This window comes from Parus major, chromosome 1A (assembly GCF_001522545.3).
Source record: "Parus major isolate Abel chromosome 1A, Parus_major1.1, whole genome shotgun sequence".
Classification (NCBI taxonomy): Eukaryota; Metazoa; Chordata; class Aves; order Passeriformes; family Paridae; genus Parus; species Parus major.
Window position 1 is genome coordinate 53,207,070 of NC_031773.1, and position 25,107 is coordinate 53,232,176.

At 37.9% G+C, this 25,107-nt stretch overlaps 1 protein-coding gene across 3 annotated transcripts in view; it reads left to right on the forward strand.

Moving 5' to 3' along the window:
- Nucleotides 1-3,096: 3,096 nt before the first annotated feature.
- The window catches only part of WASHC3 (WASH complex subunit 3), a 29,110-nt gene continuing 7,099 nt past the window's right edge, over nt 3,097-25,107 (forward strand). Inside the window, exons 1-7 of one of the 3 annotated variants that reach the window (XM_015628223.3) lie at nt 3,097-3,223; nt 4,689-4,787; nt 7,044-7,109; nt 8,377-8,502; nt 10,058-10,165; nt 13,399-13,463; nt 16,391-18,170. In XM_015628223.3, the coding sequence (XP_015483709.1) occupies nt 3,173-3,223; nt 4,689-4,787; nt 7,044-7,109; nt 8,377-8,502; nt 10,058-10,165; nt 13,399-13,463; nt 16,391-16,475 (600 nt within the window). In that variant the 5' untranslated portion in view covers nt 3,097-3,172 and the 3' untranslated portion in view covers nt 16,476-18,170. Of the gene's footprint in view, nt 3,224-4,688; nt 4,788-7,043; nt 7,110-8,376; nt 8,503-10,054; nt 10,166-13,398; nt 13,464-16,390; nt 18,171-25,107 lie in introns of those variants that run through there. The other 2 variants (XM_015628221.3, XM_033514298.1) reach the window with 2 other exon arrangements.

A 25,107-nucleotide genomic window follows, 5' to 3' on the forward strand; every position in this document is an offset into this window, starting at 1 on the left:
CAGGCATGGGTTTTTCTGTCCTCAGAGCGCACTTCACACAGCTCCTGCCTTTGCAGAATATATCCACTATACTCAGGACCCATACAGAAAAGGATTTGCACCAGCTATGTGCAGGTGCACTCTTCAGTGAGACTTTTTTGGTTTACAATTCTAAGATCCAAGAGGGCAAAGGACAGAAATTCTTTTGTTCCGCAGTTAATTCAGAAACCAGGATGTTTGCTTTTCATACGCTGTTTTTAAGGACTACTTAAAACTGTTTACCCAGGAATGATCTTGCCAAGTTCAAGGCTCTTTATTTTATACTGGAACAAAGTCATATAGATTTTTTTTAAAAAATAAATAAATAAAAATGAGCAGCTAATGTTTTTAGCATGTTCTCCATGCTCTTTTGTACAGAACAAAATAATTAGTTAATCCTCTCATGTTGTCTTAGCATAGTACTTGGAAAACTGAAACTTGACAAAACATTTTCAGAGAACTGCAAACCATTTATCATTTAGTTTCCATTTTCTTTTTTTTTTTTTTTTTTAAAGAAAGCTACATAATGCCTAACATTTTTATTCTCACTATTTAACTGTGAAGGGTTGATAATTCTCTGAACCGTTTGCAAGATTTGTAAAAATTCTGGCACACTGAAATTGTTGAGATTGGGAGGGACATTGCTTAAATTCAGCATAGAGAAAAATCATTGAGGCAATATCAGTTTCATAGGGAAAACTTCACTAGAATACCCTTTGCAAGCATGGATTTAGAAGACTCCATGGGAAATCAAGCAAATGTTAATCCACACTGATTTTTTCAGCTGTTCATTGGACCACCTTATTTAAAACAACTATTGCCCCTTGTGGAGGATCAGGTGACACCACGTCTGGAAATTTTTTTGGACCAGCTCTTTGTTTCTGTTTAATTTGTCTCTCAGTAGTATAGCTATTTGAGTTCTGGGCTGATCCTAACCAGAATGTGGTGTCCTGGGACCTGTAACAGTGTATAAGCACACAAGATGCATATGAATGAACACTGTAAGCTACAGTAGCACTCGCCAGTTTTTCTCAGCTTGTGCAGTTTTGTTTCGAAGTTGACCCGAGGCTCTGATTCGGTGCAATATATGGAGCAGATCAGTTTCAACGTTTTGAAACCTGTGTTCCTGCCTTTACTTTTCTGTGTGTCCTAATCACAAGTCAGGTATTTTTTAGTAAAGATAGAGCTCTGATTAGTTTTCTGTACACATGGCTTTCCCATCCAAGTTAGCATTAGCATATGGAAAGTTGACATCTTCAAAATACTAACACTCAACCAAACTTCATTTTGGTAATTTTTAAACACACTTTAATCTTTTCCTTCACTGGATGGTGGAGCTACACAACTGGGCCTTTAAATGCCAGCATGTGTATGTACACATGCATAGGGCAACTGCCAGCAATTACATACAGTACAGTACTTATTCCTCCGTCTGACATTTATCATCCAGCATGGGTGCTGGTAAAAAAATACATTTTCAAACCATTCACACTATAAATCTGAATGTTATCACTCAATTATTTTTTATAAATCCTCTCCTTGGGAGTCCAGTCATTTATATTTGCAGCTGAACAAGTTAGTTCAATTAAAACATTTTTAAGAGGTTTTGGAAAATTTGGATCATTTTCCTCTGTTCTCTCTTTTTCACTTTTCATACCCTGCATTTCCTAACTCCAGCTGGGAGGAAAAAGTGCTGTGTTGCACTTTTTCATGCAGTATTTTTGAGCAAATTAAAAGCAGGAAGTACCAGAAAGTTCACGAAAAAGCATATTCTTGGGAGATTTCTTATCCAGCTTTACAGACCAAGACATTCAGATAAGATCTGACTATGCATTTACATTCATTTTCCAGTTTCACTGCCTGGAAAAATTGTATTATAGACACTTTATCATAAATTAAATTGGTTCTTCTTGAATTTAGTTGGAATTTTAAGGTAATTAAAGTGGCAAAGTAAATAAGTTAAACAAACAGCTCCATTGCCCAACACAAATTTGCACAACTCTTGTAAGCTAGGAATTGAAAGCTAAACCCGCTGAATTTTGTAGGTTAGCCTGCTGCTCTTCCTTTGGGAGACGCAAGAAATTGAGCCAACAACATGTCAGTGGTCCAAAGCAGAGTATGAATCACAAGTTATTCAATAATTCAATTAGTATAGACAAAAAGCTTTGCTACACAGTCTTAGTTGGTGAGTAATAATGATGTCCATATAACAGCAGGCTAATAAATACATTGTGAAAGTAATAAAGCTAAAAAAAGCTGCTTCAGTAAATAGAATTTTATGGCAACTTGAGTAAATAAGTGCTCTGTGTACAGCCACTATTGATTCTGTATATGGATTATTAGAATGCTTTGGCAAACTGTAATGATTTGGATGTAAACTGAGAATTTTGGTAAATTTTAAACCAAAATTAGCATACTACATTTGGGATCTAATCTTCAAAGTATTACAGTAATTAGTGCGCCTTTATTAATTTCATCACAAGAGAAGTTTCCACCTGACAGCCTGAGTATGATGGTTTCTTAACTGAATTTAGGAGGGTTTATTAAGTGGAGCGGTATTTAGATGTAACTGTGGAGAACTCCCACTAAATACGGAAATCCACAAAAATCTATTTAGATTTACTTCTGTAAACAGAGACTCCAGATGACCCCAAATATGTCTTTTTCAGAAGAACCCAGGGCCATTCAATGCTCCTTATTTTTACTCCCCACATCCAAAGTGTGGCACTTCCCCACTCAAATTACGCGTATGAGCACAGGAACACTTCCTTCCCTGACTTTTCTCATTATTTCCTTGACGTTTGGCCGCAGGGGACGACACTGTTCCCAGACACCACTAAGCAGGCCTGCGTCCCGAGGCCTGGGGAGCGCTGGGTGCGACCCCTGGCACGGCCGGGCCCCTCAGCGGCTGTCACCACCTGCCTCGCACAGCGGGTGCCCAAGAAGGCACCCCAGAAGCTCGGGGTTTATCCTCGGCGTTTCTCCCGGGGCACAGCCGGCCACAAGGACTGCGGCCTGGGACTGCGTTTCCCAGGAGGAAGCGCGGGGCAGCAGCCGCGCCCCGCCCCGCGGAGCTCGGGGTTTGTTTCCGGGCCGCGGCTGCGGAGCGCGGCCGAGCAGCGCAGCGGGGCCGCGCCCGCCCCGGCCCGCGGGCATGGACGAGGACGGGCTGCCCATCGTGGGCTCCGGCATTGACCTCACCAAGGTACGGGCTGCGCTCGCCCGGCGCTCCGGGGCTGCCGCTGCTCCTCCCCGGCGGCGGCTGCGCTGGCCCTGGTGCTGGGCGAGCCCCGCGTCCCCCCGGCTCCCGGCCCAGCGGCAGCGGGCGAGGGGAGCGCCCCGTGCGGTGACGGTGCCGCCCTCGTACCCGGGAACGAGCGGGCTCTGCTCCTCACTTGTGTCTCCAGCTCTTTCCGGAGGCCTTTTGCTGCAAGTGCTGTGATAACGTTGTATTTAAAGGCGAAGCCGTTTCGGACACCCATCTGGGAGGCAAATGCCGTGCGAAGCTGTTTATTCATTTCTTTTAATGTTGCAGAAACTTTCTTTTTAAACTTAGTCTTCTCAATACAAAGCATAAAGGCAGGACAATTCCAGTTGACCCAGTGCTTTTTCCATGCTCTGTGCTACCCCACAGATTTCTGCTAAGATCATAAGCACTGCTTGGTGAATTTTGGAACCACAGAACTGAACTTCAGCAGGTGCGAAGGCTGAAGGCTCGAGATGGTAGCAACAAAAGTCTCACAAAAAAGTCAGGATGTTTTAAGATGGCCATAGTGAATTGTATATTGGACGACTGGTAAATCAGCCACTAAAGAAGAGGTGAAGACCAGAGTGTCACTGTATTCACAATAAAAGTGCAGCAGAATCTTGACTGCCAATAATATTACTTGTAAATCTTTCACTTAAATCAATGGCAACTTCATAGGTTAATTTCATCTGCGAAGGTTAAGACTTAAAACAGTTGTCCAAGGTTATTAAGCCTGAGGCACTAAAATTTTACTCATAAACTTTTGTGTGAAAGTTCCTGATTCCAGTTTTTTGTAATGGTTTAAATAAAAATGCCAACTCTGTGTTACGTATGTGACCACCATTGTTTTTGGCAAACATGAGATTCTGCATTTTAGGCTGAAAAGTATGTAAGCATTGAAACTGATTTGGAGGTAATTTTGGGTACCCTAAATGAGAACCAGTAGGTTAGCCACTAAATACTTAGACAGCAGCATCACTAAACTTTAGTTTTGGCCGTGGTGTTGTAACTGAGTATTAGTATGGCTGTCCAAGTTTGCTTTTCATTCTTAAACTCCTGATCTAATTTCCTCAGTGTTTCTAAAAAACATTAACACTGATTTTTAAGAATATTTACAATTTCATCTAAAGGTGGTTTTTTTTAAGATAACAATCCTTCATTTTGTGGGTCTTGTTGTCTTTTCTATGTAACTTCTTGTAAATTCTCAGCTCTCATGTTAGATTTTTAGTGGCAAAGGATTTGTATGAATGCATATGTGTATTAGAAAATGGTTTGTGTATGTATGCATTCATAGCAAGCACACTTAAGACAGATTTCCAAATAATTTCTTCTAAAAAAATGTGCATTTTTTAACAGATATTTCAATCCAAATGTGAAAATTGATATTGAAGTGTAACCTAAGTTTCTTATATTTTTAATGCAGGTTCCTGCTATTCAGCAGAAAAGAACTGTAGCATTTCTAAACCAGTTTGTGGTTCACACAGTGCAGTTTCTCAACCGCTTTTCTACTGTTTGTGAAGAGGTATGTTTATTATTTTCCCAGCTGTCCCTTTATACAATTAAAAAAATTCAAGAAATGAGAACCATTCATTTAAATAGTTTTGATGCAGTAATACTGGTAGCTTAAACCAAAAAATGTAGTCTGCTTTCCATTCAAGGTTTCCCTTGAGCCTCAAGTGCTTAAGACAGAATTTTTCCCCAAGGGAGCCACATGAACTCCTGATTGTGCTACACTCAGTCCTGTTTCCTTAAGCTTTTGCATTTGGCACAGTCTTTGAACTTTTTGATACAGGGAATTTATTCTGAGCAGCTTCATCTCTGGCTCTTGTTTGTTATGAAAGAAGGATGCTGTGTTCCTGTGGTGCATCAAAATGTACTTTCAGATTTTACCACTTTTAATTTAAAAGAGTGATACGCTAAGCACTGAATGTACATTGGTTTTTTTGTTGAAAAAAAGGACACTTCTGTCAAGTGATTAGTATAGAACATGAAGCCCTTAACTTCAGTTTCTTGTAAAGAGAGAAAAATAAAAATATTTAGGTTAGTAAGTTTATGTGATGACTTTAGAGTCAATGGAAATACACCAGACTGACAAGATTAGAATTGTCCACTGAACAGGACAAGAGTCCTCCTTGTAAAAAGGGTATTTTCTAATGTGGCTTTGAGTATAACCTTTTTGTCTTCAGAGGTATTTTGTACTTTTTCATTAGTTTATTCAACAAAGAATGCTATACAGCTCTAGCCAGCTGAACTAGGGCAACAGTCAACTCCAATTAGACTAAGCTATGTAATCTGAGAAATTCTGTTATTTGTTGGTGGAGTTTAGAGTCAGGCCTGTGACAGTTATAAAATTTGGCTACTATATGAATATATGGAGCTTCAGAAGAAAAAAAAGTCATTTTTCCTAGGTTTTTGAACTTGTTGTAACTTGCTAGGTGGGACAGTTTAACAGCCTGATGATGCTGTTGTCAGTTGTACAGAACTCAGTTGTCACCTGATCTCAGTATTCCCTCGTCCACAGGCGCTGTGGAAATCAGAACACGTATATTTAAAGCCACTTTGAGCACGCAGCAGCACTGTGAAGTCTGCCTAATAAAACAGTTATTAGTTAACCAAAATGTGTTGTTACCCAAGAGACTAAATAGTTGCTTTATATACTCCCTGAGAAGTTTTTCGTATTCATAAAATACAGAAGTGTTTTCAATGTGAAAAGTCAACAGAAGCCAAGGAACTCAAAATCAGGGCTGACTCCATCCTTAACTCTAAATTTCTTGGCACTTGTCTAGTCAAATAGACCCATAAAATTGCATAATTGTCTTTTGTACATCTTTCCTCCCCCTTACTCAGTTAAATGTGGGACACATAGTTCCTCCCAATAGGAACTGACTCCTCTTCATGAACAAAGGACCATCTGTAAACAAGTCAGTGCACTATCCAAAAAGACTAACTCCTGTCAGTCTCCTTCTACTTTTTCTAGCATGTTGGCAGAGCTGCCATTTTCTTAGGGTGTTAAAGTTCTGCTTCAGAGCCAGGCAGAATCTTGCCAAGGTGCCAGAAAGCTGTCAGAATGGTACATATCTGCCAGCCAGCATTCTAGCCAACTTCACTTGAACAGGTCTGGTGGAGTATGGTAGTGATTAGTTAAAAGACTGGCAGTTCTTATGGAGTAATTTAGAAAAACTTAAGTTGCATTTAAAAAAAAAAAAAAAAAGTCAAAATTTGATTGAGGTGCACCTGGAGCATATAAAGTGTCTGGTTAGTTCTGATTCCTTGTGGATTTTGACTTTGTAGGACTTCGAATCACCTGCTGTATTAATTAACAGGTTTTCTCTTTATATTTGCTCAGTTACATACACACACATAATTTCTTTTCATCTTCAACATTTGGAAAGATATTTGAAGAATGATCTTTTGCTAACTGGAAGAGTACAATATGTCTATCTTTATTCTACAGTTACCCAGTGTAATACCTTATTTACTTTGGCTTTCTTTTGTACATAGTCTGTTTTTGTTTCTGTCATTGTATGGGAAAACCAACTGCAGAGTAAAATTATTTAAAATTTGTACTGCTGTAGCTACTGTACTAAAAAGGACATGGATACTGTACTAAAAAGGAAATTGCTTCATTTATTTCATAATGTGATAATCTCATTTACACTGTACTCTGCCTTCAGCAGGGAGAAGACAAAAGTGATTTTTTTTTAACTAGATGCAAACTGTTTTATATGTCCAAGTGCATAGGGGAGTGTTTTCACATCCTAATTCTTTTCTGTTGTAGAAATTGTCAGCACTCTCTCTCCGTATCCAACAAATTGAAACCACGCTCAATATTCTGGATGCAAAGGTTTGTATGGATATAGACTTCATCTTCTAACAGTGACAACCTCCTGGATTATGTGAACTACCTTCTTTTTTATGGCCTGAATCGAGCAAATAAGTTTTCATAAGGATTTAAAGGAGCTAATATAAAATCCTGATATCAAAAATCCTGGTTTTGCATGCCTTGCTACTTATACTGAATGGTAACATTTGAATATGTAGTTGATACAGAAGTAAGGAATCAACAGTACCTAGTGGAAAATTTGAGTTTATTAAGCATGTGGAACAGAAAAGGAGCACTTTTTGCCATACAAACTCTGACAAGGAAATTCTTACCCCCTTTGTAAAACATAAGTATCTTTGTATGTTACTGGACTGTAAGGACTTCAGGTGATATAAGTAATTAGATAGAAGCCTTATAAATCTTCTGATATTGAAATGTGACCTGAACTGGATCTAAGCTAATGTAAGTGTGTTTGATATAGCTTCTTTAACTGAAATGACAAAAGGATATAATCTGTGGTCCTCTATAGGAAACACAGTATGCTGTTTACTAGAAGAAAAAAAACGAATAAAATTCCAAAGTCAATAAATTACTAGTATAAAATTTTAACAAGTTCTTCTTCGAATAATGATGGAGGCAATTTTGTTGGCTTTTCTGGGAGCAAGGGTGGGATATTTTGAAAGTGTTCATTAAGATCTTTGTGGAGAAAAAATAGTGTAATAATACAAACAGAGCTTACTAACTCTTATTTATTTCAAAATATTTAGGAATGATCCGAATTGATGATTTTTGCACAGTTCTTCATAATCATGTTAAATAGAAATTCCTTCAGATAGATTTGTGGTGTGTTTAATATCCACTCACAGCATTTCCTTAAAAAAAGTGAAAGATGTAGAAAATTGAAAAATTTGTAACCAGTCTCCCATCTGTTAGGTGATAGAGCTGTTCTTGCCATGATTTCTTTCACTGTAGGGGAAGTAGCAGAGACTGCATGGCTCTCATGTGCTTGATAAGTGCAGTAGCAATATGCTGGGAATGTGTAGAAGCCTTTCCTACTCTGCAGCCCTGTGTTAACAATGAAAGTTTTTGTTGTAGAAGGCAGCTGAATAGACAGGTTTGGTTTTTTTCCCCCCCTATCAAAATACCAAAACTAGGGGCAAAGAGTTAAAATTTTACTAATGTAAAACCTATCTGGTCAGTAAGTGGTAAGCAGCATGATGCAGATTTTGTTGTACATGTAGACTTTCAAATGGCTCATTGCTTATTTGATGATGTTTTTGGCATTTAGTTATCCTCAATTCCTGGCCTAGAAGATGTCAAATTTGAAGTGTCCAGTGAAAATGTGAATGTTACAAATGGTCCCGTGGCACAGATTGCTACAGATCAACAGACAGCTGCATCACCTCAGTCTGGAGTAAGTAATGAAGCACAGATCATACTTTGAAGGAATAGAGCTCTCCAGGTCAAGTTTTTAATGTCATTTGAAGGAGACAGAAGAAGCAAGTCTTCTGGAAGTGAACAATCAACTGTGAAAGTCTAAGATTAGGCTTTTCTCCCCTGGCACTGTTAACAAGTGACTTAAAACATGAAAGGCTATACCCTTTCTTAACTGTGTGACTTAAATAATAACTAACTCAAATCTAATGCTAAATTTCTCCTTCCTCTTCTTCAATCACACTATAATATGAACATGTATTATATCAGAGGTATGGGAAGGTCATGTATGAAAATAACAGTTCAAATCACATCATTGCAGCTCTTTTCTCCTTTCTTCAGAACGTGTGCTTTTAGCTCAAATTGGAATTTCTATCATACTTTATTCTAAAGACTTTATTACATTGAAGGTTTCCTGTATATTATCTACCATGTACAGAAAATGCCAGCTTATTACAAGCATACTATCCCTGCAACTAACTTTTTGTCATTCTGGGGAGTTTATTGTGTGTGGTTGGTTGATTTTTTTAACCCAGACATTTAAATCCCATGATCACCACTTAGTTAAGTGAGGATTTCTGGCCCATTTGTAGATGGAGTTCTTTTCCTGGTTTCCTCTTAGAGTATCTTCTCATGGAATCCTCAATTCTAATCTCTGCTCATTATCTTATTTGATGGCAGTTGCTGTGGAGAAGCAGTAGCTGGAGCACTCTGCTGCTTTTGCCTGCCTGTCAAAGATTGTAACTCTGATTTACAGGCAGCAGCATAGGAGAGACATTGGACAGCATTGCATGTTCCAGCCACATTAGATAATGACTCACCATGAGTTAATTTTCTTTAAAATGTTCATCCTGTCAGATATTAAAGTATATAAGGTATATATAAGTATATAAAGTTTTTATATTTCTGAAAGGATCTTCCCAGTGCTGCTTTCAGGTGATTAGTTTTGTAGAAAAAATACACTTTCTGTGTTCTTTTAATAGTGCTCAAACTTCTTGTCATTTTTAATTTATTTTAAATTAAATACTTTCAAGGAATCTTTGATTTCATTACATTATCCTTTAAGTAATGATTTATACTCAAAAGTATGGTTCAGATGTCACATGATCTGTATGAAACCTTTGCCAGGGAATCAAGTATTTTGAGGAAAAAAGGCAGTGGACTACTGGAGGAGATTTATAGATAATACTCCTTATAAGTATTTTTTATAAAAAGACCATTTACCTTTAGTACTGTTTTATTCATTAAATACAACTTATCAGGGTTATGAGGGACTTTCTGGTATTTTATGTTCAATAGCTTAAAATTGTATCTAAAAGTAGAAAGACACTCTTGTAACAGTGAACAGCAAAAGAGCTGGATTTTGTGATTTCATACCTCTAGGAAACCTCTAATTTTGTGAGTGTAGATTAGAATAATCTTGATGAAGAAGAGTTGCACTTTACCTAAAATACCCACCTTTATGGATTGGAATCTCTCCATGGATGTGGTGTGTACACCTAACCATGAAAGGGTTTGTTCTTCACATACAGCAGAACAATATACAAGAAGAAGGCTTACAGAAAACAGAGGTGGTAACAGAAAATGTCACAACTGTGGCCAAGGATCCAAGATATGCCAGATATCTCAAAATGGTACAAGTGGTAAGTCAATTCTCATGTCATTCTTTGGCTAGGATGTTATTTTTTGGTGGAATGCACTACACAGCTGTAAGTGAACCTTAAATGTCTGAAAACATGTATTGCAACAGTAATCTTTAAGGTAGGATAACATCACAATATTCTAGCACATCTTCTCTAATAAATGAATTAATGTAATATATTCCATCAGACAGCTTCTGGCAAGATCTTTCTACATAATTCTGCTGGTAGACTTGTGAACTGAAGGTGTGAAATGTGTAAATGCAAAGTGATATTAGCCGGAGGCACAGAAGATGCCACTGAAAGTGGAGTTGTCCTGGCAAATTGGAGTCATTCCCTGCATACAGACTGATTACAGTCTGATTTTACTGTAGGGTACAAAGTACAGCTTTGCAAGTATAGTCCAGAACAGAAATACTTTATATTTCTGTAAGGACCAAAATAGAGATACAAGGATTGCTTCACTATCTGGTTCCACTCCAGTTTCCTGTTACTCATGATGCAGGTTTTGTTTATGCCTTTATCTGTGGTCTGTGCTACAGATAAATTAGAAATAATCTCAATATTAACATGTTTGAAATCTAATGAAGGAACAACAATGTGAAGGAGGCTATTTGTGATATTTTTAAGAGGTCATTTCACCTCCACAAACTTAAAAATGAGATTGGAAGCAAAGAGTTTATTTCAATTTATTTTCAATTTGTCAGTGGAAATTTTCCACTAAAATATATATTATAATTCAGGAAAGTATGACTATGTCATAGTATTAATTAAATGTTGCTTATGTTAAAACTAACTTCATGGTTTCACTCAGTCTTCAGAGAAATTATTACAATTGGTCTGCTTCATCCCTTGAATGATATTCCAAACCTTATTTTTCACTTGAATCACGAATTGGCACTTTATGGATAGCTTATTACAAACCATTTGGAAAACCTAGCAGTGGGATAGTAGCAGAGAATAGAACACTATGTTACTGTATCAATTTAATGCCAGATTTCAAAGTGGATTTGAAAGCACTGGATGGTCTAATTACTTTGATTTTATTTTTTTTTATTTTTTTTTTGTAACTGCTAGAGGAGTGAGATCTCACTTTCCACATTTCTCCTGTGTACTGGCAGTTCCTGGTGACTCCTCTGCCAGTTGTAAACAGTGTGGTAGGAAAGTCAAACTAACATACTACAAATTAATGTGTGTTTTTGTATTTGCCAAACTTGTCTCCTTGTCCGGTCAAGTATTTCAGTTAGTGTCATTTATTTTCCCAAATTAAGTTTCTAGCTGAAGATTTGTTTGAACTGATAATTTATTTATTACTCACAATGTTTGTAGTATAAAAGAGCACCATTCTACACTAAAAGTAGCTCTTCTATGAAATTGTGACAAACTAATTTTGGTGGAGTGCAATTGAGGATACTAAATTCTTACTTTTTAAAATTTACAGCAATATTCCAAGAAATCGTAGAAAAGCAGTACCATATTTGTAGCTTAAAATTTAGGAAATCATGAAAAGTAAAGTAATTGTAATGCCCTAATTGTATTGTAAAAAGATATAGGTACAATCTTAATTGTTTTGCTTCAGATAAGAAGTCTGAAAGGGCATTGTGACTAAATTTCAGATTAGTTTTGTGAATCTGTAATATATGAGGGTGCTGAGAGGATTTTTTGTCACAGATTTTAATGCACACAGTGTTGAAATAAAACATACTCCAAGTGTGAACATAAAAGCAACCTATTCTTAGAAGTCCTTTACCAAATTCCCTTTGATTGAAATCAAATATGAATTCTTCTTTGCCTGATCTGACTCAGTTCCTTTCACCTGGTTTGAGTTGATGTGTAAACAACTCATCAGTGACTCTGAGGTGGGGAAAGGTACCCTAAGAGCAGTCAAGCAGTGGCAAAGCATTAGTACAAGACAGAGTGTAGACACACAATCCCTGGTGTCCAAATCTATACTAGAACAACTGAATTTTTAAACTCTCATGAAATACTCGAATAAATATTAAAAATATTCAGGTTTGTAATGCACAAACAAAAAATATTAGTTATGAAGTACTGAGATGTTCTTTTATTTCAAGCTATTACATTGCAACTATTTGAGTGACTGTTTTTTGACATTATGCCTGATAGATTGCTAGAATTATGTGTGCTGTTCCACAGTGCTCATGCACAAGCCTTGATTATGATTCTTACTGTGGAACTAGAATCACATCTTTCTCTGTATCATTAGTCATAGCTGCCCTTTATTTCAGCACTATTTTACCTGCTTTTGCAAAAAATATACTAGTCTTACACCATTTTTCATTTAGAATTTCTTAGACCACCTAACTTTGTCCCTTTTGAACCAGAAATTGTATCCTCATTCGGTGATGGGGGTTTTTTTTCTGATATTTTATATTGGCATGGAGTGGTCCAAATGGTATTTCTGATGGTTTCCAACAAGAGATGGCAAAGCAACAAGTTGCCTTTGAGCAACTCTAGTGGAAACGTAGCAGCAGTTTGTTGGAATGTCCTCATGAGAGGACGTGGGTCTCGGATATGTGATCCAAGATAAGAGGATGTTTAGGTGCTGATGAATAAAATAAAGTGCAGAAGTTGTGGAAGGACTTGCAGTGAAGGGAAGGAATTTTTTTAACATGTAGATACTTGGCTGAAATCTGTCCACAAGTCATAGAAGATTCAAGCCTGACAGCACAAGCAGTTGTATTCAGAGAAGTCACTTTTAAACTGTGCTTCTGCTCTCATGTCCTGTTTGCCTTTTTTTCCATGCTTTTTAGACTTTTCCAGTTTTTAGCACTTCCTTAAGAGATTCTTCTGGAGGGGTAGCAGATCTTCCTGGTTTTCCTCTCTCTCTTGGGTATACCTTCAGCATACCCAAGTCTTTCCTAGCACAACTTCACTGCTGTCTTTGTGATACTTTGTGCTTTCTCCACATTCTTACCCATACAGATAACTTCAGCTTCATGATTTTGTCTGTATGAATTGCAATTATATCTATCCAGTCTTGATTCTCTCCCTGCAAATTTCTCTAGATGTTTTGTCATAAATATAAGATGGATTAAAAGGGCCTTTAATCTCAATCGTTTCTTGCTTCTAAGTACATATTGATGGTAACTGAGATTATTGTTCCATGCTGTTGTTTGACAAGTGACATGCATAAATTTATATGAAAGTGTGGTTTATTTAACTCATCTGTTTGTGTCCAGTAGTTTTAAATTATTCTTCTTCCTGCTACACAGGGTGTTCCTGTAATGGCAATACGAAACAAAATGATTTCTGAGGGGCTAAATCCAGATCTTCTCGAGTAAGTAATTTGTGACTCCCAGTAGGGCTGCAGTGCAGCTGTGTGTTTAAAAAACTTGGAAAAACATGTGCTTAGAAAAGGTTGTTCAAGGTATTGTGAGCTATAGCAGTGACAAGCTAGCATTTTTGACAATGTGCACTTAGCAATGAGGACTCAAATAAAAGGTCAGTAGCCATTTTAACTGCCCTGTTTAGACTGTGAGGTTTTTCCCAGATACTTACTTTCAACACTCCAATAAGAAAATGTCATTATTGTAGAGAAGTGAGAGCAAACTCAGTCTTATTTTGCTGCATGCATGAGGGACAACACAGTTGTTTCCAGATAACCTGAGTAAATGTAGTGTACTGCATAACTTCAAAATTGACAGTGTAAATTGAAGTCAGCATTTTAAAATTTTGGCTGTTGATTGAGTTAATCTGATGTGAAGACTACTAAGAATAGATAGTCATTTTCAAAGCTTCTTGTCTGGCCATAAACATTAATTTTAGTCTTAATTTACAGCTGGCATTTAATTTGGTTCTACTGTATTATTTCACAGAATTTGTTAAACTGATGAAAGTATTAACTTTCATTCTTACATTATAGATACCAAAATGTGTGAAGTATTGTTGCATTCTTTTCAGAAACTGTCACAGTATTAAAAAGCCCATTTTTTCCTTTCCAGTGAAGTCTTTTTACATTTTGTAAAGGCTTAATCTGAAACTAGCTACTTGTTAAATAAAATAAACCTGATGAGTCACTTTAGCTCCCATCTACTTCCAGGTCTAGATAAGCCTGAAGTAGTTATAAATCAGTTGCTTTTATTTTTACTGATTGAATGAGAAATAAAAAAAGACCCTGTGCAAGTTGGAGATAGGTTTAGCCAACATGGGTTTTCTGTATCTGTGTTAAATGTATTGTATTTTTTGCTGTGCTTTCAAATCCACAACTTTCTATAAATGTTTACATTTCTTCATGTTTGGGTAGATTTTTATAGTAGATAAAACAAAATGTAACAGTTTAAAACTTCAAAAGCTATTTTTAAAAAAGTGTTTGCTTTTGGATTGTCTGTTTTGCATTAAGACAGAAACATTACTGTGGATTGAGGAACACAATATGTTTGGGGTTAGATCTCAAAATCCATCTTCAAAGATCTGTGCAACAGTAATGCTTAGTCAGATTTTCTTTAAAATGTTATTGGTTTGAAAACTGGTTAAAGAAAGCTAATTATTTGGCAAAGTGCATAATGTGGAACATGTTAAGATATCAGGGGTGACCTTTCATTTTTCTTGCTGTCTTTTCTTGATATTATAGGCTTCTTCTTTTAAATGTACCTTGCCATTCACACCACATTTCTTGGGTCTTCTACTTCCTTAGGTCCAATTGCTCAGTCCCAGAGAAAATTAGGAAAATGCACTGGCTCTGTGCTCAGTCACTTACTGCAGACTCCCCCAGCCCCTGGCCATTGGCTGAGCATGGGTTATTTGTGGCTGTAGATGTGCTAATTCTGATGACACAATATAGTTTCTACATTCTCCTCTTGACTTTTCCACCTCTGTATCGCTCCTTTATCAACTTTTTACAGCTTTTGGTAACTGCCTGTTCTATCAAGCTCCCAATTTACCTTTCGTTTCTTATCCTTCCTCTCTTGCCTGTCTTCAGTTCCGGAAGAGCTTGTCCTGCTCTCATGAACTAAAGGAATTCATCACCATCTTCCTCTTCTTAATAAAAGAGAGGTTTTGCACTGGTCTCTCCAGATCACATGTCTTTGCACAGCTCTTCTGTTTTGTCATTACTGTAGCAACAAGGAATAATATTGTGAAGTGATATTTGCATGAGAAAGCAAATGCTTTCTTCATTTGTTTTAGAGGTGTGCAGGGGGGAGGGAGAAGGCTCTTCTGCAGTTCAACACACTTCTCATCTCTGCACTGAAAATGTTTAGGAGCACTTTGAAGTTGCCTTAGGCATTCCCAGCAGAGAAATTATACTAAACAGAACTAATGTTGGAAAAGAAATTCTATACCCCCAAGATAAATAAGAACAGGATGATTAATACAACTGTCAGCTTAGTTTAAAATGCAATATTTTATCCAAGAGATGTTAACTGTCATGCAGGAAGTAAGTTGCTCTGAATATCATTTTTCCCCAAGTAAAATTAAATGTGTATTTTCTACCTTGCTTTCAGCCTTTATCAGGCTCTGTATTGCTTGTATGTCAAATTCATTATATACATAGGAGGAAGAGTCCATGGAGAGCCAGCATCTTCAGGCAGTAATATTAGTTAGTCTTTAGATGGCTTGCTTGTCTCACCTTCATTTCCAGTAGGTTCCCCAAGCAAACATTTTGCCACAGTGTTAAGATCCATCCTAAATATTCTCTTTAAAGCTAAATACAAGAGGACTGATCATTTGTAGTCAATAAAAATCCCATGGCTGTTCTTGCATGTCACATTTAACCCAATGTTCTAGCCAAATTCCACTCTGAGTAATTCTTTTTTGCTTCACTAAATTATCCCTGCAGTTTTAGTTGGATACAATATTGTTCATTTCCTGTCTTATTTTTTTCATGTACTATTTACACTGCTCAATGGTGTACAGAATGTTCCTTTCAGCCCTAGAACCTCTGAAGATTGAAAAAAAAATTGAATTAATCATTATTGCCTGCTTTCAACTCTTTCTACAAGTGTTTCTTAATGACCTGTCATCATTTCTGATGGCATCAAAGGCATGCATTCACACTGGTGTCTACAGAGTTTTGAAGTCCAGTGAGTTACAGTTTCTAGTGTTTGCCTTCCAGTTGTAGGTGAAGCAATACCACTGAGGTGTGAGTTTGTGAACCATAAACAGTTAATGTGTTAAATGTTGTGGTGCAAGGACGTTGGTGTTACGTGCTGAGTTGCTTGTGTTCTCGGCCGGATTTGCAGCACGGAATGTTTTTGTTGCCTGCAGGACCCCAGATGCCCCTGTGCCTGCCTGGGGAGATGATGGCAAAGCAGAAGACAGTTCTGATAATGAATCTTCATTCAGTGACTGAAGAGATTGATTCCAACCTTTGGAAAGCTTTGTTAAGTGCTCATGTGTTTGGAGCTTTGGCGGACAATGGTTTTGTGTGGATCACATGGGTGACATGGATTATCTGATGGCGTTTTTAAGAACTAAGATCCTCTGTGTTCTCTTCTGTAAAGTTTGGACAGGCAGTGTCTTTCAACCTGAACCCTTCCCCCATGGAAATGAATCGTGAGATCCTTGCAGCTTCTATGCTGCATCAGGTCAGATTCGTTTCTGATTCTGCTGAAATGACTTTGTAGAGCTCTAGAATTTCACACCTCTAAATCTCCATGTCTCTAAAACTGCATTATTATTAGATCATTATTAATGATCATATTAGGTCATTATTAGATTTTCTGTGTAACACAATTAACCTATGTTGCCTTCTTTCTGCCCCATAACTTAAAGGTAAACTAACGGTGGAAAATGAAAGTGTTGAATTGATGGACTGTACTTCTTTCTCAATATCCTCTATCTGCAGTGATGCAACAAGAATTGCATATAAATCAGCTCTCTTACGTTGATTGCGAATCAGTGATACTCAGATTTGAGGAAAACGAAAATACAAGTGAAAAATATATTAAAAACCATTTTGAATCTATTTTCAAAACATGCACTGCTATTCAGTGCCACATTAGAGTCTGTATGAAGCAGTTAAAGGAAGTCCTACTCTTGAAGGGTTGATTTATTGAATTCAGGTTGCAGTGTTGTAGAAAGGTACAGATGTGGCAAGGTTGATTTGAGAATGACACTGGGAAAGAAAGCAAGAGACTGGGAGATCATTAATAGAATCTCACTACTTGTTCATTGGTATGTGCATCAGTTGAAACCATTTTCTGGTTTCTTTGGCCTTACTCAAAAGAAGCTGTGGCTGAGCAGTTTGTTTAGAATGAGAAAACACCTCCAAGTTGGTGCTTTTGCTGATAATTCCAACAAAGAAGCTAAAATTCAGTTTGTGTAAGGATAAAACTAACTTGGCACATATTGAGGATCAATATAAAGAAATGCCTGATGTGCCCTGAAGATTCCCCTCAAGATTACTTGATGTACTCCATGACTCAAAAATGATATATCATTAAAGAATCGTATTTAATACAATTTGTTCCACATGAAATCCTTCACAATCTGTTTGAATTCCTCAGATTGTTGTAATTATACCAGAATGCTGTGTGCCAGGCAGTCATTAACTTTCTGATATTTCACATTCTTGCTGTGACCAAGAGAAGACTAAAACTGAAGCTCCAACTATGTAAGTTTGTTAGCCTTTATGACTGAGTCAATACCTTCTCTCTTAGTTATTTGTGCCACTTCAGTAGGTTACCCACTTTTTTTTTGTCCTGTAACTTAAGCATGGTTCCTAGCAGACATATTTATGCCCTCCATAACCTGTAAATCAGAGTAATGCCTGAATCCCTACAAAAGCATATATGCACTAGAGGATATCTAGAGACGGTATTTCAATGATGGGTTAATTGCTATTGAACACTTTAAAATGTACTTAATAGTTAACACTTGGTAAAACACAAAAAATATTAACATATTAGCAATAAGTATTTCAAATGTAAATGCGATAATGTTATTTCAGAATGTATATATTGAAAAACTCATGACTTTTTAAAATCTATATTTGAAAACTCATTTAAGCAGTGTGTATAATAAAAGCTATACTTTGTAAACCAAAGTTGTGGTTTTATTTCATTCCTGTATCTTGTTCTAAACAAGACAATGAAAATTCTTCCAAAGTCTCTGCAATCTGTGTTTCTGCACAACCCACTTTGCTGAAGGTGTATCAAGCTGCTAGCCTAAGGGGAGAGTTTTGGAAATTGGGTTTTGACATTAAAGTTAACCCACAGTGGCACTCTGGCTACAGGAGAACTGAATATCCCATAGCCACTGTTGTAAGAAGCAGATTTAAGGAAGGCTGAAATTAATAAGTATTACATGTTTGATACTTTTGAACTGACATGAACCTATGTAGGGAAGTAGCGTAAAGAGTTGAATTGAGACATAGTAGTTAATTATTTTTCTAAAGAAATAAGCAAGGTTACCAAAAGACATTTAAGAAGGTGTAGCTTCCGTTGTTTAACATTCTGAAGAAACTTTTTGTGTAAAATAATTTTAGTTTGAAAAAAACCCCTAAAATCAATTGTCTTTTACACCACTGCAGATACACTTTTATGTGGAGTGAAATAGAAAGCCTCTGGCCTACAGACACTTGTTAAAATAAGGAATAATTAATCAGTAACTATATATATGTCACAGACTAACTTTCATTAATAGGGATTGTGAATTTAACTGCTTAAGAATTGGATTATTTTTTCAGGGTAGAAGTTTATTTTGGAGTAGTGCAATGCTGGTAAACTTTCAGAAACATTAAGAAAAATCTTGCCACTTTGTCTCCTCTCCCAGCTGAGTGGTGACACACTTCACAGAAAAAATATAAAAGTCTCAATTGTGAGGAATTGGGGGGAAGAAAGGATAAGACCATTCCTTTTTTCATTCATTGTCTCAGCAGCCATAGTGCTTCCACTACCTTTGGAGCCTCTGACCACTTTAGGCTCTTCTGTGCCTAAACACATCCCTTTGCTCTTCAGCCAAATTCAATCTGAGATGTTTCAGTTTAGGACACATGCTGACACATGGAGCTGTTAAGTATGGGGAGGTTGGTTTGAGACTGAATTATGTCAGCTGTGCTGGTCCTCCTTGATCTGTAGCAGTTTTCTAGAAATGTGGTGCTAACCCAGAAAGCTGGAAAGTCCTTAACCGCAAGCTAAATACTATAAGTGGAGAATATTCCAAGGTGCTCATTATTTGCCGTCTGTTTTGGAATAGAAGATGGAGGGAGCATTTCAGCTTGGCAGCACAGTAATCAGATATATGTAATACTTTCAAGGGGAAAAGTCCATTTTTAAGAGACTTTTATTTTTAAAAGTTTCCAACAGCAATGAACTTTTAGAAGATATGGTATACATGAAAAAGTGTCAGTAGTACACATCTAATATACCCAAATTTTGCATGGATTTAAACTCATCATCTGGGGCAGTATTACAACTTGTAGACATGAAAACTACTGCAGAGCGTTGCTGGAATAACCACTGAATGCATCATAGTACTAATTATGTACTAGTAGTAAGCTATATATTGTTTGTTTAAACAAACTTTTTTAACCCCATCACCATATTCATTATTTTGCAGGTGAGTGGCAGTGCAGAATGCATAAAGGTCAGTTTCTAAACGGTATTACAGGCATTTTAAATGCATGTAGATGCCCTTAGACTAGATGTATGTCTGTATTTTTGTAAGAAAACCTCAAAAAACTGTCAAAGGCAAAGACAACATCTGGACATGATGATAACTTTACAGTGAAGTCCTGGTTTAGCAGTTGTAATCATTAATCTGTTCCCTCTCAAGACTTCTGTTCAGCTACATTTGAAATGAAAATTGATGGTTCTTGTTCCAAGCTGAGCCTCTTCCTCTCTCTTGTTTTTCTTTCCAGTGTGTGTTATTTACACCAGTGAGTAAGTGTACAGTTTGATGTTCTATGAAAAAAAAAATATAACAAACTATAGCCTGTACTTGGAAAAAGAGAATATCACTAAGATCAGCACTTTGAGCTGTGTGTATCAGGTCAGTTTGGCTTTCCTTAGTGTAACATAGCAAGAAACTTAAATTCATTGTGGGCTCAGTCTGTCTGGAGATGCAGTTTTCTCTCTGAAAAGCCGACCTGAGGTAACAGTCTCACAACGAATTTGTCTGCAGAACAGGACATGTATTTTGTTACTTTTCTGAAAATTTGACATCCTGTTGTCTAAAGTGCCTGCACTGGTGTCCAGGGTGTTATTCTCCTGATGCTTCATGTGATGGTGTCTCCATTCAGGGCACTTTGCAGGCAAAACAAAAACAGCAACATTAACTGGGGCCCCTGGCTAGCTTAACTATGCAGTTCTGTCTGCTAAAAGTCAATACCGAGCACCTTAAGGGAAGATGTGAGGAGCACCACAGTGTTCCTGCAGTCCCTTTTCCTGTCACCAAGACTTCACTCCAGCCACGAGCAGAGACCGATGTTCAGTACTAAATTACAAGTTTGTTGGTGCTTCCAAAAATAATTTCATTAATTTGATCAGCTGTGGGTATTCCTGCTTAGTGTTTGACTCACTAACTTTGCTAATACAATATTGTTTTTAGGGAGTTCCTTGGGCTTGTTCATTATGAGGGTAACGAAGCATGAAATTAAGATATTATTCCTCATGCCATACAAAAAATGATTGACAGAAACAAGCTTAGCGTAGGATGTGTCACATTCTGAAGGAACAAGTCTGAATAGCTATAAATTAAAATGCACATCATTGGGCAAGGACAGATGCAGCACAAAGTGCTCCGGTTTTTTTGCTCGTTTTTTTTTTAAAGAAAAAAATTTAGGGCTGTGTCTTGACCTTGAACTAATGGATTATTTTCTCATTCAATATATTTCCCATTTTCAGGTTAATGGGTAGAAAGGAAAATTCTGAATAAACATTCACATTTGCAGACAGTTGATTTTCTTTGCTTCAGACTTCAAAACTGGTGCCCTCTCCCTGAAGGAATGAAATGGTAAATATAGTATTCTCTGATTTAGGTAGTACACTCTTGGCCCTTCAAACTCCTGTATGTTCTAGAATATGTACTAGAAATCCCTTCCTAGGTTTCATTATGGCCTCCTGCCCTGGTCTGTAGAATCAGAAGTTGTAGTAAAGTAAATGCTAGGCTAGTCTTTTACTGGAAAGAGCATGTATCCCGAGTGCTGAAAATACAAGGCAGAACAAAGGGATCTGAAAATAATTTATATGAACAGTTCTTTTTGTAGGTGATTGCCATCAAATGTTTGATAAATCTTATCCTTTAAGTCACTTGTAGTGGTGAGAAGTGGTGAGTGGACTAACCTGCTGTGAAGAATTGGACAGTGAAAATAAACTTAATTTAAATAATAGCTCTCCTAAGAACTGTGATTACCCTTTTTGCTTTCGAGCAAACAATCTCTAGTGTTCAGTTGACTCCATGCTTCCAGCAGATTGCATAATCCTGGTGTGATTTCCTATAGCACAATCCGGGACATGGGGATTCCTTCCCCAATGAGAGCCAAAATTTTCACAATGAACATCTTGCAGTATTGATTTCTCTTTATTACTTCCCAACAACTCTTTGGAAAAGAAGACTTCTGTGTGCTGAGATGACCCTTTGGTCTTCTGGTTCCAGTTCACCTACTTTTAAAGTAGATCAGAAGCAGGGAGGGAAATGAACAGAGAAAATGAGTTGTCTTTTCCTCAGCTGTTTCATCATTTGCTTTTCCCTCAGGGGATAGCTAATATTTTTGTAAAAAACAGATTCAGTGAAAAAGGGTTCATAATGCTTTATCATGTGTTTGTTGTGGTTTAGGAAACTCTTAGAAGCTTGCCTGCCTGCGCAAAAGCAGGCAGAAGATGTCAAGAAGATAATTTCAAAACAGCTGAATTCAGTTAAAATATCATGGGTGGGAGTTGATTAGTAGTATTTTTGCTACTGTGGCTTCTCCTTGCCTCTTGGCCTTTTTATTTGCTTCCTCTTCTGTTGAAAATGTGAGGCTTTGTTGCTGTTCCTTCAGCCTCCTGTCATCCTTGCTCTTCAACCCTTGTTGAGCTGACCTATTACCATATTTGTAACCAAGCTGTCTTTTGAGCTCTTCCATTTTACACAATAACTCTGTGATGCTTTCTGCATATTTCAATTGTGAAAAGAGATTAGCATGATTTACTGTGGAAAACCCATCACTTTATACATGGATCTGTCCTTAGTTTCCCTCAACATTCAGAACCTGTTGGCTAGTTTCAGTCACATTTGGGTAGGGAGGAGAGGAAGGCATCCCAAAGAGTAGGGTTCTTACAGTTTTGATAAAAAATAAATAACCAAGTAAAAAGGAGAGATGGTGTAACAGCATTTGAGCTGAAGTATCCCTAGCTGGAGCCTTCTTGTACCCTGAACGGTCCATGCCACAAAGAGGTGTTATCCTGTACCCCATTCGTGCTTTTCCTGTGAGGCTGGGCCCTCTCAACAGAAGCCTTTAACCCTCTCTGGTTACAGCCCTAACTCAGCTTGGTCACCTGGATTTTGTTTATTCAAGCCACGTGAAGAGCATCAAGAACACCACAACACTGTGGTGAACACACATCATCAGTGAGGTTATAACCAGTGGTCTGGCCAGCAGATAGAACCTCAGGCGTAGTAAACAGAGCTTCCCTTTTCCAGGGTCGCCTGTAACATTTTATGAGCATAAGGCTGGTCTGTAGCCCTGCTGCAGGAAATGCACACGTGAACTTGCATCTTAGAAACCAAAGCCAGTCAGGCACATGCTTGAGCTCCCTAGGAAGTCAAATTCTGTTCATTTCCCTGAACTTCTTGCTCTAAGTATACAGTTACCAGAAAACATTTCAAAATGTGACCAGCTCAGATCAGGAGAGATGCCATGCTTTTGTGGTGACTGAAGCCTTGGCAGAGAGGACAGGAACAATGGGATAGTTCTCCTTGGGAATTATTTATATTGTGCTCACAAGGAGACCATGCTGTGCTGGCGTTGTGTAAGGCAATCCTCAGGAAATCAGGTGGGAGTGCAAACTTTCCTTTTGCTGTATAAACAGAGTATGTTGCATAACTGAACTTGTCTTTCTGCTGTTAGGGATGCTTTTTTCCATTTCAGTTATTGTGTCTATATCGTCACACATAGCCCACCCTGCACTAGCTGTTTTTTCCAGGACCTGTCCCTCCTGGGCATCCATCTCTTCACTCCATTACATGCTGTTACTCTCCACAGGATGTCCCGGCTTTGCAATGAGCCTCAGCCACCAGCAGCACCAACACAGCTACCCATTGTCAGGCCCCAGCTGGCTGCTGCTCCCTGTGTTGCTAATCTCACCTCTCCTGGGGACTGAATTGCTCAATCTTGCCCAAGTATTTGACACTGGATTCTTTTGTCAGATGCCTTTGCTGGGACAGCGTGATAAGTAATGGACACGCTGTCAGGAGCAGGCTTTGCCAGATGACACACAGTGGGGCTCTGCTGACCCAAAAACTTGACTTCAGGATCTGTGAGCCCCACATTCCCCTGGAAGGGCTTCCTTTTTGAGAATTCGCTATGGTTTTCGTGTGCGTGTGTGTGTTAGCTTTTATTATGTCTCTGTTGGGCAGCTCACCTACCATTTCATTCACACACTGAGCACGCGGTAAAGCTAGAGCCACAATTAATGTCACACAATCAACTGTGGTAGCAGCCATGCCATTTTGAATGCCATGCTTTGGCCATTTTCCAGTATGTATCTTTGTTGTGGGAGACTCCTTATCACACAGGGATCACCTGCCAAGAGTGCCCTGCCCTTAGGAAACTTCCAGTCAGAAGTCGTTTGCTCATCTGTTCCAGGTTTTGTATCTGTCAGTTGCAAGCAGTTGTCACCAGCACATTTCATGTCCTTTCTTCTGTGCACATCGGCTTCTGTAGAGGATGGGCAGCATTTCTGACTTTAGGTTTGCATACCAAGTTCACTTGAGTGACAGTCTTCCCTTGATACTTTCGCTTGATCTTTTTCTCTCTAGCTTACATATGAAAACACAGTGAACTGGGGAGAAAAAAAACATTCGTTGATGCTTAACTTCGTTATGGACAAAATATTTATCCCCAAATTTTGAAAGTTTTTATTACATGTGCTCTTTCATGCCCCAAAAAAATGCATCCACTCATATGCATTCTCACATGCATACTCCTAAATTCCCAACGTGTTTATATTTTCAGTTACAATTTGTAACACTTCATCTGTTCCTGTGCAGTGCACATTATTTATTTATGTTCAAGATCCAAGCAAACAAAATTCCTTCAAACATCTTTCTGAATTAGAGAAGGAATTACAGTGAAAAAAAAAAAGCAAAGCAATTAAATTCTCCCCCACTTATATGAAAATTTTACTGAGGCTTGTTTTGTTACATAGTGTTATAGTGAAAACAGATGATATTTGAAACTTGGCTTTGAAGCAAGGCCTCCCTTCAGCCTCCACAGGCAACCAGACATTCCCCTTCTGCACATCACTTCCAACAGTTCTTTCGTGCAAAACCTTTCCCTGTTTATCCCCAGAGAAATTACAATTGCTGGTCTAAAGTCCTTTGTGTACAAAGAAAAATTATGTGTTGTCAACCATGGTCCCCCCTCCTCTTTCTAAATCCTTTCTTTCATAAAGAATGAAATGAAGAGGGAATTAATTCATTGCACTTCTTTCTTTTTTATTAAGATGTAAGGGTGGCTGCAGTGGGATCTGCTGATCGGTGGACAGTGCAGTGAGCAGCAAATGCAATCAGCCTTTGTACCTTGCCTGATGCCCAGGCTCAGGGAGCAGAGCTTCAGCAACACTGCTGACACCAGAACAGCAAATCCTGCTTTTACCTCCCCTAATCTGTGTTCTTTGTAAAATGACTGTGAACTGTTTAGGAAAATGTTTAGCTCATTTTGATAACTTGTAAATAAATGGTAACCACATGTTATTCACGGCCGAATAGTTTTGCTTTGTTTGGTTTTATGGCAGCATTTACACAGTATTTTCTTGCAACCTTAGTGACCTACATGAGGT